This window comes from Mesoplodon mirus, assembly GCF_964341445.2.
Source record: "Mesoplodon mirus genome assembly, chromosome: 8".
NCBI classification, from domain to species: domain Eukaryota; kingdom Metazoa; phylum Chordata; class Mammalia; order Artiodactyla; family Ziphiidae; genus Mesoplodon; species Mesoplodon mirus.
This window is the reverse complement of record NC_138984.1, coordinates 96,004,450-96,022,459: the sequence shown is the minus strand read 5'-3', so window position 1 is coordinate 96,022,459 and position 18,010 is coordinate 96,004,450. Positions and strand designations below refer to the sequence as shown.

Here is an 18,010-nt window from a genome sequence, read left to right as displayed (position 1 = left end):
GCATTTGATTTTTTTCTTCCTATCTTAATTTACCTCTTTATTGACTTTTGAGAAATCTTTTCATCTTTCTTTCTTTCTTTCTTTCTTTCTTTATTTATTTATATTTATTTATTTTTTGTTGCGATACGCGGGCTTCTCACTTTTGTGGCCTCTCCCGTTGCGGAGCCCAGGCTCCAGACGCGCAGGCTCAGTGGCCATGGCTCATGGGCCCAGCCGCTCCGCGGCATGTGGGATCTTCCCGGACTGGGGCACGAACCCGCGTCCCCTGCATCGGCAGGCGGACTCTCAACCACTGCGCCACCAGGGAAGCCCTATCTTTAGTTTTTTAATCCATGAAACATTTGAACTTCACTAATATCATTAATGTGGGAAGCAAATTGGGCATTCCTCCACCTCCACTAAACTATGTGGTGTAGATACTTTACATTGAAATGCAATAAATAATTGTTCAGGATGCCAGAACTTTGAATTATCAAAAGCCATATTCAGTAAATACATATGGTCTTGGAAAACCTTGCTTTGTACTGATGCTTATCTTCTCTGACAGTTCTGTAGGGGAGAAATTATCTTTCCTTTATTTTCATAACACCCAGCAAAGTGCCTTCCTAGAGATGAACCCATAAAAAAATAGTTGTTGAATTAACGAATTCATGAATTAATGAAATTTCTTATCTTATGATAGGAGATTTATAAAATCTAATGATTCATTAAAATGCAATAGGAAACACCCCATATTTCCAGTAATAACCAAGTAAGTGACAGGGGAAATTTGGCATATTTTATTTTAGATTTATAATTTTTCTTTCTTAATAACTAGTGGAAATGATGGAAAATACATCTCTCACAGCTTAAAAAATGAAGAGAAATCTGTGGTTCTTTAATCATTAACATGTTGTTGGAGGGAAAAAGATGTTTAATATCTAAAGAGTAATACATTTTGATCTTTTGAATCAAGAAATCTGACATTTCTCCATCATTCTGAAATAAATACCATGTACCATTCCATATACAGCAACAGGATAAATGCAGATCTTAAAAGTTTCATTAAACATTCCTCTGTAAGTTAAACCCAGATACACACTCATGTCTAAATGTATTTAATATTTATTTTTTACTTTTAAAGTGATGCTATTTACATTTGACATTAGAAGGCAAATCTTATCAGTAGGACATCAGGGATTAAGCTGGGCAGTATTAAAGTTAGAACACTCACATGTTTGCAAATTTCTATGTTGTTAAAAAGAAAATCACTGTTGTAAAATAAATACTTATTTTTAAATTGTAAGTGATATGGAACGATCTGTAGGTAGTTCTAAATTTCCATCAAGGGGTACTTCCCAGGACGTGTATTACTACTTTGTGAGTGTGGAGAGCAGAGATGGAAGTCAAGCAGTGGTGTTCCATGGGATATTCAGAAAAGTTAATAGTTCAGTTATTCCCAAGAAGACTTCTTGCTGCAGACCCGTTATTAATGCTCCCACTGCTCTTCTCTCTCGTTCACGCCTTCTTCTTCTTCGGGGAATGCTGATTCATTCTGGCCTTTCATATGCTTAACCCCTGAAATTATAAAAATTATGCTCAATTTATTTCTGTCAGATTCACTGCTTTGCTGCAAGAGGTAAAGAAAACGAGTGGAACGTTTTCACTGGTGTATATGTGTTTTCTCCAAGAATCTCAACAATCTAATCTTATATAAACCTTTTAATTCACTGAGGAATAAAAACACACCCAGTCCAATTTCCATTCGAAACAGAATGTCTTTTATAGTAATTAAATTTTCTCCATTAAGAATTGCATCACTGCCTATTAAAAACCTGTTAACTAAAAATCTGCTCACAGGCTCTTCTCCTCCTCAGGAGCAAGGAGGTGTGTGTGTGCCATTTCTTTAACTTTCAGACAACAAAAGAATCAGAATACTGTTAGTCTTCTTTAGGAATCAAAACATACAGATATGATTCTGAAACTTTTGTATTAAAAATTCTTCAATCACTTCCCCCAAAACCTACACAGAGGAAAACCATTGGCACACCTTTGCCTGATATATAGGCTATGTGATCTGGCCTCTCCCTACCTATCTGGCCTCATTTCCACCAGCCTTTCCTGCTTCCCCCTTTCACAGTAATTTATGCTTTAACAATACTAACCTGCTCTTCCACATTACAGGTCACTCCAGGCTCCCTCAAGCCTCCATGTCTTTCTCATTCTATTCTCTCTGCCAAATAGCTTCTTCCTACTCACCCACCTGATAACCTCCCACTCATCCTGATAGCAGCTTGCCTCCTCTGTGAAGGCTCCCCCAGTTCCCCAAGTAGACCTAGCTGGGTCTTTCTCATATTTCCCCCTGCTCTAGGATCACTTTCTCTTGTATCAATTACTTTATAGAACTGTATTTGTTTACATAATTTTCTCATTAGAACAAACTTGCTGATGTCAGGATTATGGGGTTTCACTTCGGGGTCCCAGGCACAGAGCCTGGCAAACAGTAGGTGCTCATTAATATTGATCGCATACATGATTGATGGAATTAATGAGGTGACACTTTGGTATATGTCTTTGGCAGTTCCACAATAATGTATACTCAGATTTTTTTCAAAATTAACTCATTTAGAGTATAAATCATAAGGCAACTACTACAATCATTACAAAATTATCTTTCATTTCACTCGGGTCTATTCTGTTAAAACATCATACTAGCTGACACTCTGCATATAGTGATGCGTAACATGGAAAAGTTTATAGATTTTTATATTTAGGTAAATTGGTTTATGAGATTTTTCTAAATATTACTGAAAAACATTGCAGTTAGAATTGATAAATGAAAGGAAGTCACTGCTCATGTTTACTATGAAACAAAGAAACTAAAAAAAGGAAAAACAAAGAGTGGATTTGCATGTATTGCAGTCAGCAACCTCAGAGTGCCATTTGGCAAGGAATGACACCCCTGGGCTTGGTTGATTATCTTGCAAAAATATTTGAGAAGTTGTAATAATATTTAAATACTGTAATTTCATCTGCAAACACAGATCACTCACAATCACCATAGAGAGAAATTTGTTGTTAACAAATGGAACTTATTTCATCATGTTATAGATTACATAGGAGAAAAGAGGTCTAAATGCTAAGAAGGAAAGGGAGTTCAATGAGCATCCAATCAGTCACTCTGCTGGAGCCTTACATACCTGGGTCACTAAACCTCACAACTCCATGAGATAAATACCTGGATGGTGAAATCTAGACTTAAAGAAGATAAATGATTTGTTCAAGTTTACAAGGATAGTGTGGTTCTAAAAGAAGTTCTGACACATCATAGTCCCTCAATATATACTGACTGACTGACTCACTGACTCACTGACTGAGTGAATGAAGCATAAAGTTCCATTGTCAGGAGACCCCAACTCATTTTCACCTTTAGCTTTTTGGATGCTAACCTAGACTCACCTATCAATCTCTAGGATTTATTGTAGGTTTACAGTACCTACTAACTTAGTTCAAACCATCTTGGCATTCCCTCCGAAGTATTAGAGCATAGTAATCATCCAGCCGCCTGCCAGTCTTTCCTGAGCTAAAATTGTCTGCACCTCCCAGGATTTGCAAAGGTTCTACTGCCTCCAGGGCTCATCCCTTTTATCTTCAAAGTAACTACAGAGTAATGAAGTTGTGTTCAGACAATTTTCCTTAAATTAGGGTTAACTTAATGCCAACGTTGATTTGTCTATATGAGGGAGTCAAACATTAAAAAAAATGGTAACCAAATGTCCAATTTATTAAACCATTAATCATCCACTTCCCATACTTGACTATAGGTCTACTCACTTATTTATTTTATAATGATAACGGCCACAAAGTCATACGAGAAAGCCTTCTTTAAAGTAAAATCACTCACTTGAGCAAACCTTGCAATGGGTTTTTCTCGGTCTTGTTTGAGTGTGGCATTAACTATTGCCAGGTGAAAGATTTTGATGAGGCAGGAGTAGGTGACGTCACAGAGCTGTTCTGCCCAACCTCTCTACAGGACCACAGATTCCTTGGTTCCCAAAGCAGTTTACACTAACGTCATCTTTCCATTGGATAACGGATGGTTGATTAATTTGTGTTTTGAATTTTTCTTTTTTCCTTTCAGCAATGTTTGTTTGGTTATAGATGCAATAAATGCTGAGATTAATGTGTGAAGTCTGTGAGAACTGTCTAATAATTTTTCTCCCCACACCCCTCCTCCTATCCCCAAACACATATATGCCTTGTATTTAAATTTTCTTTGAAGCCTCATTCAATATTTGAGTAATTCTGGAGGTGGAGGAAAGTAACTTGCTCTGGTGGTGTTGGTGAAATTCTCAGACCCTCCTCTTCTGCCAAATGCTAATGAACACACAGGAAAACACCTTACCTGTGCACGAATTGATTCCCAGCATGTGGCAAAGGGCCTCCTGGAGCAAGAAAGACACAGGCAGCCCTGCACTCGGGCAGAAGGCAGAGGGATCCCCAAAATGCACAGAGGCTATTTTCTCCATAAAAAAATGAACATACAAGAAAAGGAGCCAGATATAAGACAAGGATATGCAGTATGAATACATGAAGGAGTGAAGAAAATAAAGTTTGAGGAAAAGAAAGTAGACTGAGTAAAAGAAGGAAAGGAAAAGAAAGAAATGTTGCCCCTGCACAGAACGTTATACTCGTGCTCTTCTTCATTCTGTAGATCAGGAGGTTAAATGTGAGTTGGATGAAGTTGTAAAGTGACTGAGTGAAGAATTATGAATAATTAATCCATAAAGGAAGGCTTACATTTGGCAAACCACACATCAATATGTTTATCGATTAATTCAGAGGGGAAAAAGGCAGGTTTATCACATTTGTAGATGACATGAAACTTGGAAGAAAAGATGACATGATGAATGGAAAACTAGTATTCCAAAGAGCTGGAAAGATGGCCCAAGCAATTAAGGTAGAGGTCAAAGGGAGTTTTGTTTTTAGGAAGATTATTTTGGTTCTAAAAGGTAGAGAATGAGGGCAACCTAGATTGAGTATAGTTAGGGATTCAGGTGACCACCATCTCAACATGACCCAGCAGAGTCACCTGTTTGTAGGAACAGAGCTCTTGGCAGTGTGGGTGGCATTTTTAACAGGAGCGTCAGCAGTTTAAGAGAGGAAACTTCTCTCTAACCATGTGTTGTTCAGACTTCTCTGGATTATGCTGCCCAATTCTGGATTCTGCATTTCAAGAGTTCCATTGAAGGAAGTAATTGAGATTAAAAGCAGTTTTATGAATCTTTTCCAGAAGAATTGGTTATGAAACTGCACTGTTTAGCAAAATAAAGAGAGGACAAAAGAGGCTGCCATTGAATTCCTAAAAGCCTGGAAAAAGAAATAAAATTTATCTAAGTGGCGACTGAGAGCGGCAGTAGTATCAATAGCTGACATTCATGTGGTGAAGGCAGAGTACAGATCTTCCTAGATTACAATGGCGTTACATCCCAACAAACCCACTGAAGATATCATAAGTGGAAAATGCGTTTAATACACCTACCCTACCGGACATCATAGCTTAGCCTAGCCTACCTTAAACGTGCTCAGAACACTTATGTTAACCTGTGGTTGGGCAAAATCATCTAACACAAGGCTTATTTTAGAATAAAGTGTGGCATATCTCATGTGATTTATTGGATACCATACTGAAAGTGAAAAACAGAATGGTAGTATGGGTACAGAATGGTTGTAAGTGTACTGTATTTGTTGTTTACACTCATTACCCTGTGGCTACCTGGGAGCTGGGCTCAGTGCCCCGCCTGGCATCACGACACCATATCCTACTGCACCTCACTAGCCCAGGAAAAGATCAAAATTCAAAATTCGAAATACGGTTTCTTCTGAATTCATATTGCTTTTGCACCATCGTAAAGGCAAAAAATCTTAAATCAAACCATTGTTAAGTCAGGGACATTTGTATGGCTCAATATAAAGAAGAAAATTTCTAAACTCTTTATGTTTGCCCAGCAACAAGCATGTGAGTGAGCTCCCCATCACTGTGTGTGTTCAAGTCAAAGCTAAATTTCCATCTCAGGTGAGAAGGAACCCTGGATTGAGTAGCAGGGAAGGCTAACAAGCTCACCAACCCTGAGATGCTATTCATATACAAAGGAAATCTTCTTTCCTACTGAAAATTTTGCTTTGCTCTGAGTGCTATAAGTTACAGAAAAGTAATTCTAACTTTAAATGACTTAAGTGGCCCAAATCCACATTTTAAAACAATTCACATCGGGAGTAGCATATGTAAATGGATTCATTTTTTTTTCAACTACATATTAGAAGTTTGAAATCATTCTAAAGTCCTCTGGGGAATTTGTGGATGTATTTTGAGAGCCTCTGACCCTCTTGGAATTCTATTTATACTTGTTTCTGTGCCTCTTCAGTGAAGAAGGTCCATAGTTTTCAGCAGAATCTCAGAGGGTCTCTGACTCACAAATAGTTGTGAATATGAATCCTAGTCTAATCTCTTCACTTTAAAGATGAAAGGACAATTTTAGATGGCAAAGTGACTTGCTTAAATTCACACTACAATCATAGGCTGGGCTGGGACACAAACCTGGGCCCCTAATTCCTACTGGGGGCTCTTCACCTGGGCCACCAGGACTCAATCTACCACCACTGTTATTGATCTTTTCCAAAGTTAAATCCTGAAGGAAAATGTGGTGACTCAAGATCATAAGGCTTTTTTCATTATCAAATTCTTTCAACTTATAACTAATAGATATAGATGTAACTTTTCAGTCTTTTTTATCATCATTGCTGTTAGTGTTTTTAATAGAGTTTGTAAGCAGGAAGATGTACAATTTAACTTTGCCCAGCAACAGTCCCAGAATGGAACCAAGTTACAAATAATGTACACGTTATTAGAAAAGAAGCAATAGGAGTTAAATATAATGAAGTTCCTACTGTGTGTTGAGCAGGAGAGAGGCACAACTACAAATCAGATGGCGATGTAGGCCAGGGGTGATGGCATGCAAATAAATGAAGTTAATTTAATGAAGACATGTAGAATTAAAGCATTTGGAGAGTTCTGATGTGGGAAAGAAGAGCTCCAACTCAGGAGATAGTAATTTGGACAGCCATTGACTGAGACAGCCGTTGACTGAGCAATACACTGGTTAGATTAAGGGAAGCAGTAAGTCTGATTTCTATATAAGAAAATTATTTGAAAAATACATTTAACAAGCATTAGTTTTCTGAAGGCCTACTATTTACAAAAGAGTGAGTTCAGTGGCCCTAAAAGAATGATTTTTCTAATGGTTGCTTGTATGTTGATCCTTCAAATTTTATCCAAAAAATCATGCTAGATATACTCAGGGACTATAATTTAAGCTATAATATGGGACATCAAGTCTCCTCAGTAAAGGCCCACCATCTCTGATTGAAAATGTGCTTTGCATTTCCCAAAATGCTTTCACATGTATTTTGTTTAATCTTCTTGTCATTCATTTATAATAAATAGCTATACATTAATATACTGAGGTTCACAGAGATCAAGTGACATATTGATTTCATCCCAAAGCTAAACACACATTATGTCCTGAACTCATCTTAAATCTATCCCTTTCTACTTCATTTGGAGTAAATTACATATAAACAGCACAGTTGATCTCTGCTCTAATACGATGACTGTTCAGTTAATATAAACTGCAAATCAACACAGGATCATTTCACTTAACCACCCATTACTTAGAGAAGCATTTCTCTGCAGAAGAATAAATGTGTAATATGCTTCTCTCTTCATCATACATGGGAATAGGGGCAGCATGTTTATATGGAATTCATATGTATTCATAAGTATTATATATTTATGTATATTTTACCCATCGTATATTTTACCAAAGCTGTTGCCCAAGAGTAAAACCTAGATTTAGCAGTAAATGCTGAGGAGAAGATAGGGGAGGAGGTATACTTACCTGCTATCATTAGAAGTGTGAATTCAAAGAATATCTTTGGAGAGTAATCTAGTCTCACTTATCAAAATGTAAAGTGCCCACATCTTTATCAGTAAGTCTGAGGTTGGAGCCAGGCAAGAATATGTTTTTTAATTTTGCAAGGATCCTGCTATTCAGCCTAGGGTGAGAATCACTTTGATAGACTGACTGCCTCTTTTGCTCTCTACAGCTAAGTGCCCTTCTAATACCCCCTTTCTCTTCAAAGCTAATGCATTCCATGAACTCAGAAGTAAAGTTAAATTTTTAAGCCTACACATAATGGAGCTAAACAGCGTTGGGCAATTTCACTTTAGAAAGAGATAGAATGGCTCCCTCACCTGCCGGACTTGACTGCCATTGATTGAACACAATAGCATATCTAAAATAAAGAATGCATCAATAAACAGGAGCCCGTGGTTAGCCTTGAAAGCACTAAAAATAAAATAACAAAAGGAGAGTTGCATTTAAAGTCACAGAACAAATGATGCCTGTGTTTTTTAAGTGTGTCCACAGAAGGATGTCCTGTGCTGGCATTTTAGAAGTCTCTGTCTTCCAAGGAGAGTACCTTCCTACTGAAGCAACAATGGTCTCTATTGGCTACCATAGCCTTGAAATGCAGCAGGGCCCTATGGTCCTTCCTCCATTTCCTCAGCCTGCCTTTTGTCTGTAGAAAAACCTTAGCCAAAGAATAAGTTTAATCAGAGAAGTGAAAAAAAATGCAGAAGTAAAGGAAAGCAGTCAATCAAGACCAAATAATAATAGTTTAGTCATCAAGCAAAGTCAAGGACCTTTAGTTTCTCCTCAAGGGCTGTAGATAATATTCTGAGCCATATCCTTTGAGCTGTCTTGTAGATACTGAAACCCCCACCAGGTGGAAGAAGTTAACTACATGATGAGTCAGACTGTAGCCATGACATAAGCTGCCATAATTCTGAGAATTGGCCTCAAAGAAACGGGAACAAACCGACCCTGGAACTGAAGACTAACTGTACTTCAAACAATCAAGATGACATTGATCAGTCCACCGCATGGCCAATTTCAAGATGACTGTTAGAGATGACTGTGCTATTTCTGCATGTAACCCCTTCCCTCCACCTATAAAAGCTCTTTCCCACTGATTGTCGGGGGGGCAGCCTTATGGTATTAATTCAGCCACCTGTATCAAGAATCACTTTGAACATCACTGGTCTAAATGCATCAGAGATTGTCAGACTGTAAGATTTTTCACTCCTCAAACCTCCAGTAACCCCATACTCTCTTCACACTCAGCTGATTTTTTCAGGGATAATTGAAGTAATCATTAATGAATTGACAACAGCGTGGCCAAATCTACCAAGATATTTGAATCAATGCCCATATCTCTGCCTCCTCTCATAAGCCTCACCTCTCATTTTTTTCCACCCCTCTTTTTCACAATATCTCTTACCCTTTCAAAGAATTCTCCTAAAATTATGACCTCTCTTTCTTGCATCATCAGTTTCTTCCATTCTACTAAAATAGTCCCATAACCACAAAAACAGGTTTTAATTTCTTCCATTTCAAGAAACTGTCTCTTGACTCCACTCCACCTCTCGTCACTGCCCCTTCTCTCTTCTTTAGAAAATTTAGAGCAAAACTCATTATAGTATAATAAATAGACTGGGTCATGTTATAACCTCTCCTTAACATACTCCAATCAGACTTCTATGTTAATCACTCCATTAATAGTTCTTGTCAAGTTTCCCCAACATACTCCATCTGGGGAAATCCAGTGGTCAGTTTCACACCATTTTAGACAAAATCTTGGCAGCATTTAACATAAGTGGTCACTTCTTTTTGTTGAAACACTAATTTGACCTCAAGATGACCAAACATACCTGTTTTTCCACTTACCTTATTGAGTACTCCTTGGTCTTTTCAGCTAGACAGTCCTACTCATTCTCACCCTACATGCCAGCCAGTTCCAGGACTTGGTTATTGAATGTTTTCTCTATTTGTACTCACCTCCTAGGTGATCTCACCCAATACTATTGCTTTAAATATAATGTGTAAATTGATGATTTCCAATTGTATATTATCAGTCCCAATCCCTCATCTGAGTTCAGGTTCATAAAACCAACAGCCTAACTGTGTTCTGACTTTTAAGTGTTTAATAGGCATCCCAAATTTAGTATATCCAAAACATGATCTTGATTCTGTCCCCAATCTTCAAACAAAGAGAAACAAGCACCTGGCCCCTACCAACCTTCTCTTTTCCAAGTCTTTTCCATCTTAGTTAACAGAATATTCTCAGGCCCAGTGTATTCTTTGCCTCTTCTTGTTCCTTTCATACTCCTCTTCCAATACATGACCAAATTTTGAAGGCTCTACATGCAAAATTGTATCCCAAGTCTAATCATTTTTCATCAGTTCCAGTACTACCACCTTAGTCCCATCCATCACTAATCTCTACCTAGAGGACTTCAAGAGCCTTCTAACTTGCTTCCCCACTTTCTCTCCTTCCACCCTACAGTTAATTCCCCCAAAATTTACAGAATAATCTTTTAAAAAATTACTTTATCCCTCCAATGAAAATCTTTGATGACTTCTCATTATCTTAAGAATGAAATTCAAATGCCTCACCATAAACTTATAATCATTAAGATGCTTCATGATTAGGTTCTGTCTCCTTCTGAACTTATCTCCTTCCAACCCTCCCTCGCTTGCTTGCCTACATTGGTATTTTACATAGACCTCAAACAGCCTCAGGCCTGTCCTCCTTGCTCTTTTTACTGGATTCCTCTTCTTCTGAGGGACCCACATGTTTTTTTTTCTTCACCTCAGTTGGCCAATCAGGTCTTTGCTGAGAGAAGACCACTGACCGTCCCATCTAAAACATCCCATCTCTTTCTTTCCCTTACTTTCAGTCCACTTATGGTGATTTATCTTATTTTTTTCCTTCCTTTAGAGCATTAATCACTCCCTGGTGTCATATGTCTTTATTTATGGAGTTATGGTATGCCTCCTGCTAGAATATCAGCACCATGAAATCAGAGTCAATACTCTGTTTTGTTTGCTGACTGATCAGCAGAGCCCAGAACAGAGCCTGAACATTATAGATGCTCAGTGCATTTTAAGTAAAGAAATGACTAACTTCAATCTCACTTTCTTGAAAAATATTCCCTGTTCAACATATAAAGACTTTTCAACGTAGCCAAATTTTTTTTCAGATAAATGAACTTCTGCTCAATCCCTTTAAGTCACATCTCCTATAATAAATAGAAAAGGTAGATTATTTTTGGCCTGGAGTTAGTTTGTTCTTCTCAGTCTCCTATAGTATTTTAGATTACCAATCTAGACTCACTTAGCAATTATGATTCTGAAACTCCACCTAGTCCAAGAAAATAGGCAGTAAATCTTAAAGATGGAAAGGAGAAATGGTACTTTCCCCAGTATATAATGTTCTGATCACCAAACCAGTTAATTAATCCCATTGGGTACATGGCTTTCACAATATAAGTAATGTAAATGGATTTGATTAAGTATTTTGGTCTCCTCAGTGATTCTCCTGTTACTTAAAATTTTCTTTTATGGGAAAGTGCTAATCCTGATGAGTTGAGAGTTACATACAGTCTCAAAATCAGCTCAGTTCTCTGTATCCTGAGGCTGTTTCCCTCCCCTTTTCTCTGTGGAGGGCCTCAGCTCAGTTTGTTTCTCATTACACAGCTTGCTGGCCCTGGCTGCCAGGAAGCTTCTGAATGACGAGATTGTTCTGTTTTATCCTCCGCCTGACCCAAGGACTTGCAGTTCACACGCTGAGCTTTGCAACTCTTGCTCTGACCCTGCTTTTTTTGTTCAGATTTACCATTGTTCTCATAGTCATTCTTGTGCACAGGCAGTTTTACTCTCTGACCATCCCTTTAAATAATAGCAATTCATTGTATCACCATGGGGCTCGCTGACCTACTTTCTTCTTTGATTTGCTGCCCTACAGTTGGTCTGTTTTACTTGTCTCCCACGTGTAAAATCACAGTCTCTCTTCTTTTTACGTAGATCTTTAACAAACTCTCCTTGGATGAGCTGATACCACTTCTTTTATTTCTTTTTATTTCTTTTCAAATTTTGATTTTATTAAGAATACTTGATGCAAAGGAGCAATTATATACTCAAATTCTATAGTGAGTAGCCATTTTATATTTTTTACATGAAGAAGGAATAATAGTAATAACATTTTTGCTTAAAATGGTAATTTTCTGTTATTTCTGCCCTATAATATTAAAATGTAATAATTAGGGAAAATATGTATTTACTTACCTAATTTACTCAGTTTCTCAACACATGAGTATCAGTTACTTGTGAAAATTTTTTCAATACCAAAATTAGAACACTCCAACCCCGCTCAGACATTATAAATTAATTGCCCTAAAACAACAGCTTTTGAATTTCCAAATTCTTCTCTTGAAAGCAAAAACAATCTTACTTTCATTATACATACATTGCATTCAATTTACAATCACCTTTGTATTAGAAAAATTCTAAAATTATTAATAAAAATTAATGTAAGCTTTTTCAAAAACCCTTGTTGAATTTCATTGTTTCAGAGGCAAAATTCTCTTAAAGTATGTTTATGGCTTAGCACACCCAAAATTATTTGAATTTTTTTTCAGTTTGTTCCCTTAACTTACTGTGTATCTAGTCTGTTTACCTTTTCTTAGATATTTATTTCATTTCTTCCTCAAACAATAGACACTACTCTGAGGGGGGAAAAAAAAAAATATATATATATATATAAATATATAAATAAAATAAATATATATATAAAACTGAGAGTAACCATCAGATTTTTAGAGATAAAATGAAATTATTGAGAATGAACAGCACTATTATTTCTGCCTTGATACACTGACTAGAAACAGTCTCCAATTTGCTAACACAAGGTAGCTGGGCCTCTCAGAGAAGATACCAGAGGGGCCATTTGGCTAGGGCCTCTTATGCAAAACTGGCCATGATTTAGACTTTTGATATTATCTCCAAATGTTCGTATAGACAATAACAGATATATTTATTGACATATTTATTGACAAGTTTATTGACAATACTTTTTTAAAGTACCACTCATAAAACTTCGCACATACATCTGATTACTGGACCATACTACCTGGATCATACCATGACTTATTCTTTTTTTTATAAATATTATAATTATGAATAGTTCAATTATATCATATTGTAAATTTTGTTGTCAAATGAAAATATTGACAATTCCATCATTTTTGCAATCCTGTTTTGGCATCTCTTCATTTGTTAATATAGGGAACCTCAAGAAAGGAACATGACCAGACCCCTTTATCCTCCAGAAGACTTTAGTAAGGGAGCCATATAAACCAATGGACATGGAAGAAGAATAGCCTATACCCCTGTTCTAATCCCTTCTAGTCTCCTCCCCACAAACTATATTAGCCTAGAGACCTAGATTGAGAAAAGAGCTTTTTCTCAATCATAGAAGCATGACCTTACAGGGTCGAAAGAACTTTAAAAAGCAGTCTTGAGTTCAAAGGACAGTCCAACTGCCTCTTAACATATATACATACACACACACACACACACACACACACACACAAACACACTGCCACCACCACCATCATATTAAGATGTGAACCAAGGCCTGTTTTCTGAAGTCCCACAGCGAAGAGCAATCATTCAATCCAGAACACAGTTTTTCGGACTTTATTCTGTATTCTCTGCCTTGTGCCACACCAGACACAGGAAGTGACAAAAATGCTGGTGCCTGGGAGTCCCAGGTGACTTCCCTTCCCTCCTTCTCTTACCCAACCACAACCTGGCTGCCTGATGTCCATGCAAAACCACTAAAAGGTAAAATGTCTTCCATGGTATGTGGAAGCTGGACACTCTAGGAAGATTCTCTAATGGATGTTTTGTGAGATTAGTATAATAATTTAAGCAATATCATAGACTGTGTTTCTATAAATTGGCCTGAAAAAAAAAAAGGCATTGATTCTATGTAGTCTCAGTTCCAAATCCCTTACAAATCAAGTTTCTGAACACAATCCTTTTTTATAATTGGAGGCTGCATGTTCTGGAAATTCACCAACAGTACTACCAGAAAATAATTAGAAGTGGGTGGAAATAAGGGGTATAATTTTCTAAGTTTCTAAGAAAGATTTACCTCTCAACAAGTAACATTATCCCCCAGTTATTCCTGATTTGTTCTTTATAATGAGTGTCTATTGTTTAGTCTTTTCTCTACTCTCCCCTGCTTATAGAGAATGACTATTCTCCCCACTTACTTTCCTTCAGGAACCACTCTTCTCCCCACTCCAAACACCAGGTAACAATCAGCACTGCCTGTTTCTTATATTATCTTGTCCTCTGGCCACTGTGCCAAAGCCAGGGGTATCTGACCCATGCTGGGTTAAGTATAATCCTTCCCCCATGATATTACTGTCGGAAACCAAGTCATTATAAGAGAGTTTTTAATTTATGGATGGTGTATGATGTTAAACTTGTTTGCTCTTGATGGCCAGGTTTCCTACTTAAGGAGATAGCTGGTCTGCAGTGGACCATAGGGAGGATGAAATGGACAGGTAAAATAAAGGAAATGGAAGAGATGGCAGACTTTGATTCTCTTTGTTTCCTGAGGCTCAGCTTCCTTTCCTTTCTTTCCTAGTAGTTTGTTTTCCCTTAATAGCATAAAGTAACCAAGTAATCTTTCAACAAATTTCCCTTTTGCCTAAGCTAATTAGATTTGAGTTTTGACATGTGAAACCCAAAGTGTCCCAAATAGTCTATTCTCTCTTTCTTATGTCTTCCCTGTGATCTCCTTCTGGGATGGAAGACAGAAAAGGAAAATGAAAGGCAACTGGGGTATTCCTTCCCCCCCCCCATACCTCCATCTTTGAATGCAAGTTATGATGAGCTGAGAACCAGACAAAAATGGAAAATATTCCGTTATGTCTCAGGAGTGACCTTCAAGTTAAATCTAAACCTTACACTAATGATTGGAGCTAAAGTAATAAAAAACATTTAGGACATTTTTTTTTACAAAGACAGTAATTGTCTCCCCACAGGCAAGGCATCTTTTGAAGAATGAATATCAGACTTTCAGGTCAGGGGTCAAAATCATCACAACTGGTTTCATGCTTTCTTTGGTTCCTGAGGCAATAATTTTATTACTACAAAGCCTTGAGCATTCATGGTCAGTGCTCAATGTGTGGATCTGTAAATAACCAGATGACAGAATTTGAGTGATTATAAAAGAAGTATTTTGCCCAGAATTGTCACAACCTAGGTTTTAGAATGCTTAAAATTTGTCAGTTTTCTCAGAGTAAACACTTACTTCAGTGAATTGTGGAGAAGACATGCCAGACATTGACACAAATGATATCATAACACATTAAAAGCAATCTCCTGAAGATTCTAGGAAAACATAGCAAAGAAAAACTTTTTTAAAATTCCCCCCAAAATTAGCTCTTGAGCTTCTCCTCATCATTATTTCAATTTGGTTTTGAAAATACAGGTAAACAGAATCTATAATTCTTGATACCATTTATTTTGTTGTTTTTGTTCATCTATATTTTCCCACTCACCTAATTGATCCTTGTACTATGATCATAGTTAATTTTAGATAAAAGTGAGGTTCAGTTTAAGCATGACTTACCCCAACCTCTTCGTGGGGCATCCAATCTGTCTTGGACTGGAGGATTACTTTGGAAGCTTCATCCTCTTTCCTTCCTTTGCACCTTTATCCTATATTACCAATATTTATCATTAATACTATCTAAACTACAGTGGGGCTCCCTTCTGTTGCCCCTATTATTCTCCTGATTCTAATTTTATCATCATGTGTAATAATAGTAATAACATATTATTACAACGCTTTTAAATTTTTCAGGGAAAAAAGTATATATATCATTCTATTCTCAACATTACACTGTAACATGGAATGGGCTACTGCTATTATTCCCATTTCACAGTTAGAAAGTTGTGTCTGCCAATAATTAAATGGGTTGCCCAACATAGCTTGGCAAGTCAATATCAGAACCCAAAATTCCTGAATTTGATGCTACAGTTGACCCTTGAACAACACGGAGGTTAAGGGGACCAACCCCCATCCCCACTCCCAGCACACACACACACACACACACACAGAGAGTCAAAAATCCACATATAACTTTACAGTCAGCCCTCTATATTTGCAAATTCTGCACCTGTGGATTCAACAAACCACAGATCATGTAGTACACTAGTGAAAATGAGCAGGGCCCTATAGAGAACTGCCAAGCATAAAAGCCTTTCCATGTCCCCCATTTCTTGTTTGTAAGCAAAGGCTTTCAGCCTCCTAGACCTTCCCTGAGTCCCAAAGGTCAGATTCAAACAGTTACTAATTAGGAAAGTGAGGGAATGCAGAAAGAAACAGCAGTGCAGCCATGGGGCCTGATCCTGGTTCCTCCTAGGGGGACGTGCATATCCATTTGATACATATCTCTGAGTTCTTCTACAGGAAGTAAGGCCCCCACCCAGGTGGAGGATGGTAACTTCAGGCTGAGCAAAGAATGTGGACCCCAGGCTGGTTGGAACCAGAAGGCTGATGGTTGAGATTTCTGGAACACCACACTGTTACCTCACCACAAGCCAATCAGAGGAAAGTCACACACCCTGCAGACCTCCCTCCAAATCCTGCCTATAAAAATCTCTTCCCTGAAACCCATCCGGGAGTTCAGGTCTTTTGAGCATGAGCCATCCTGTTCTCCTTGCATGGCCCTGCAATAAATAATCCTTTCTCCACTCCAAGTGCTGGCGTTTTGGTTTGTTTGGCCTCACCATGTGTCAGGCACACAAACTTGGGTTTGACAACAGTAGTATGTATTTACTGAAAAAAAAAAATCCATGTGTAAGTGGAACTAAGCAGTTCAAACCTATGTTGTTCAATGGTCAACTGTAGTTCTTTTCCCACTATGACATCCAATTTCTCATTCCTGTTGGGCCAAGATCTCATTCTTCTAGTCACAATGTATTCCTAATTGAAGATTTACCTCCATTCCCTTGCAGTATAATATGATAAACATTTTGACAATTTTTTTTTCCTGAAGAATATGGCTTCTTTTCTCATAGTCCAAAGAAAGTTTCAAGTGATGGCAATTTTAATCCAGGTGTCAAGAAAGACAATAATAGATGGAGATGATTCAGAAAATCAGGACTTTATATTTCTCCTTACATCATAATATTTAGACAGCTGCTTTTTCTCTGCCTATTTGTAGAGCTGATGCTACTTAGGAATAAGGCAGATATTTTTCCACGACTGTACTAATTTCAAATATTCTGAAGTACTTTTTTCATAAATTATGGAAATGTCCTACTCCTCCTGAACTACTTCCTGCACCAATATTACTGCAAAATTGCAAATGAACTTAGTCTTGATTTTTTTTTCCTAGAAAATGTAATCGCCAAAAGAATGTAGAAAGACAGATTACATCTGTTGAAGAGTCAATTACTGAATCAAATTTTTCAGGTTTTTTTTTAACAAAGTTATTTTAGGGCACTTATTATGATAGCCCAATTATTTTTAGATATTTGTTCTTAGGTTAATACTCTGTACACAAATAAGTGTGATTGGTGTGTGTTGAGACAGAACAGCTTGTACCTTTTTTGCTACATACCAAATATCATCATAAGAAGCCACAACCATCATACTTGAAGAAAATCCAAACTTAATGAGCATTGTTTTTTCTATTTCTTGTACTTATGAAGTCTCCAAATTAAGAAGAGCTTGTGTTCCACAAACATGCTTGTAAGGTGTTTAGAACTCAATCTATTTTTCTATAAAGACATGTAAAATGTGAGGAATTTTGTTTTATTTTTCAAGACTGCTGACATGCAAATCCTCCAGAGGACCTACATTTGCTGTTTTGATAAAAATTCATTCATTCAGTGGATGCTGGGCTTTGGGGCCTGTGCCATCACTGGCACCAAGGATTCAGAAAAAAAAAAAAAAAAAGGTAGGTTATTATGCATATGAAAGAAAAGAAACACATTTGCTTTTGGAAGAGAAGGAATGGAATCCACAGGAGCTGGGCAGC

The 18,010-nt window shown here is 37.4% G+C and overlaps 1 protein-coding gene across 3 annotated transcripts in view; it reads right to left on the bottom strand.

The window, feature by feature from the left end:
* Window positions 1–1,468: 1,468 nt before the first annotated feature.
* The window catches only part of PPP1R1C (protein phosphatase 1 regulatory inhibitor subunit 1C), a gene marked incomplete at both ends in the record, with an annotated part of 125,141 nt that continues 108,599 nt past the window's right edge, over window positions 1,469–18,010 (bottom strand). For all 3 annotated transcript variants that reach the window (XM_082630621.1, XM_082630622.1, XM_082630623.1), the window contains one exon: window positions 1,469–1,557. In XM_082630621.1, the coding sequence (XP_082486747.1) occupies window positions 1,469–1,557 (89 nt within the window). The remainder of the gene's footprint in view (window positions 1,558–18,010) is intronic.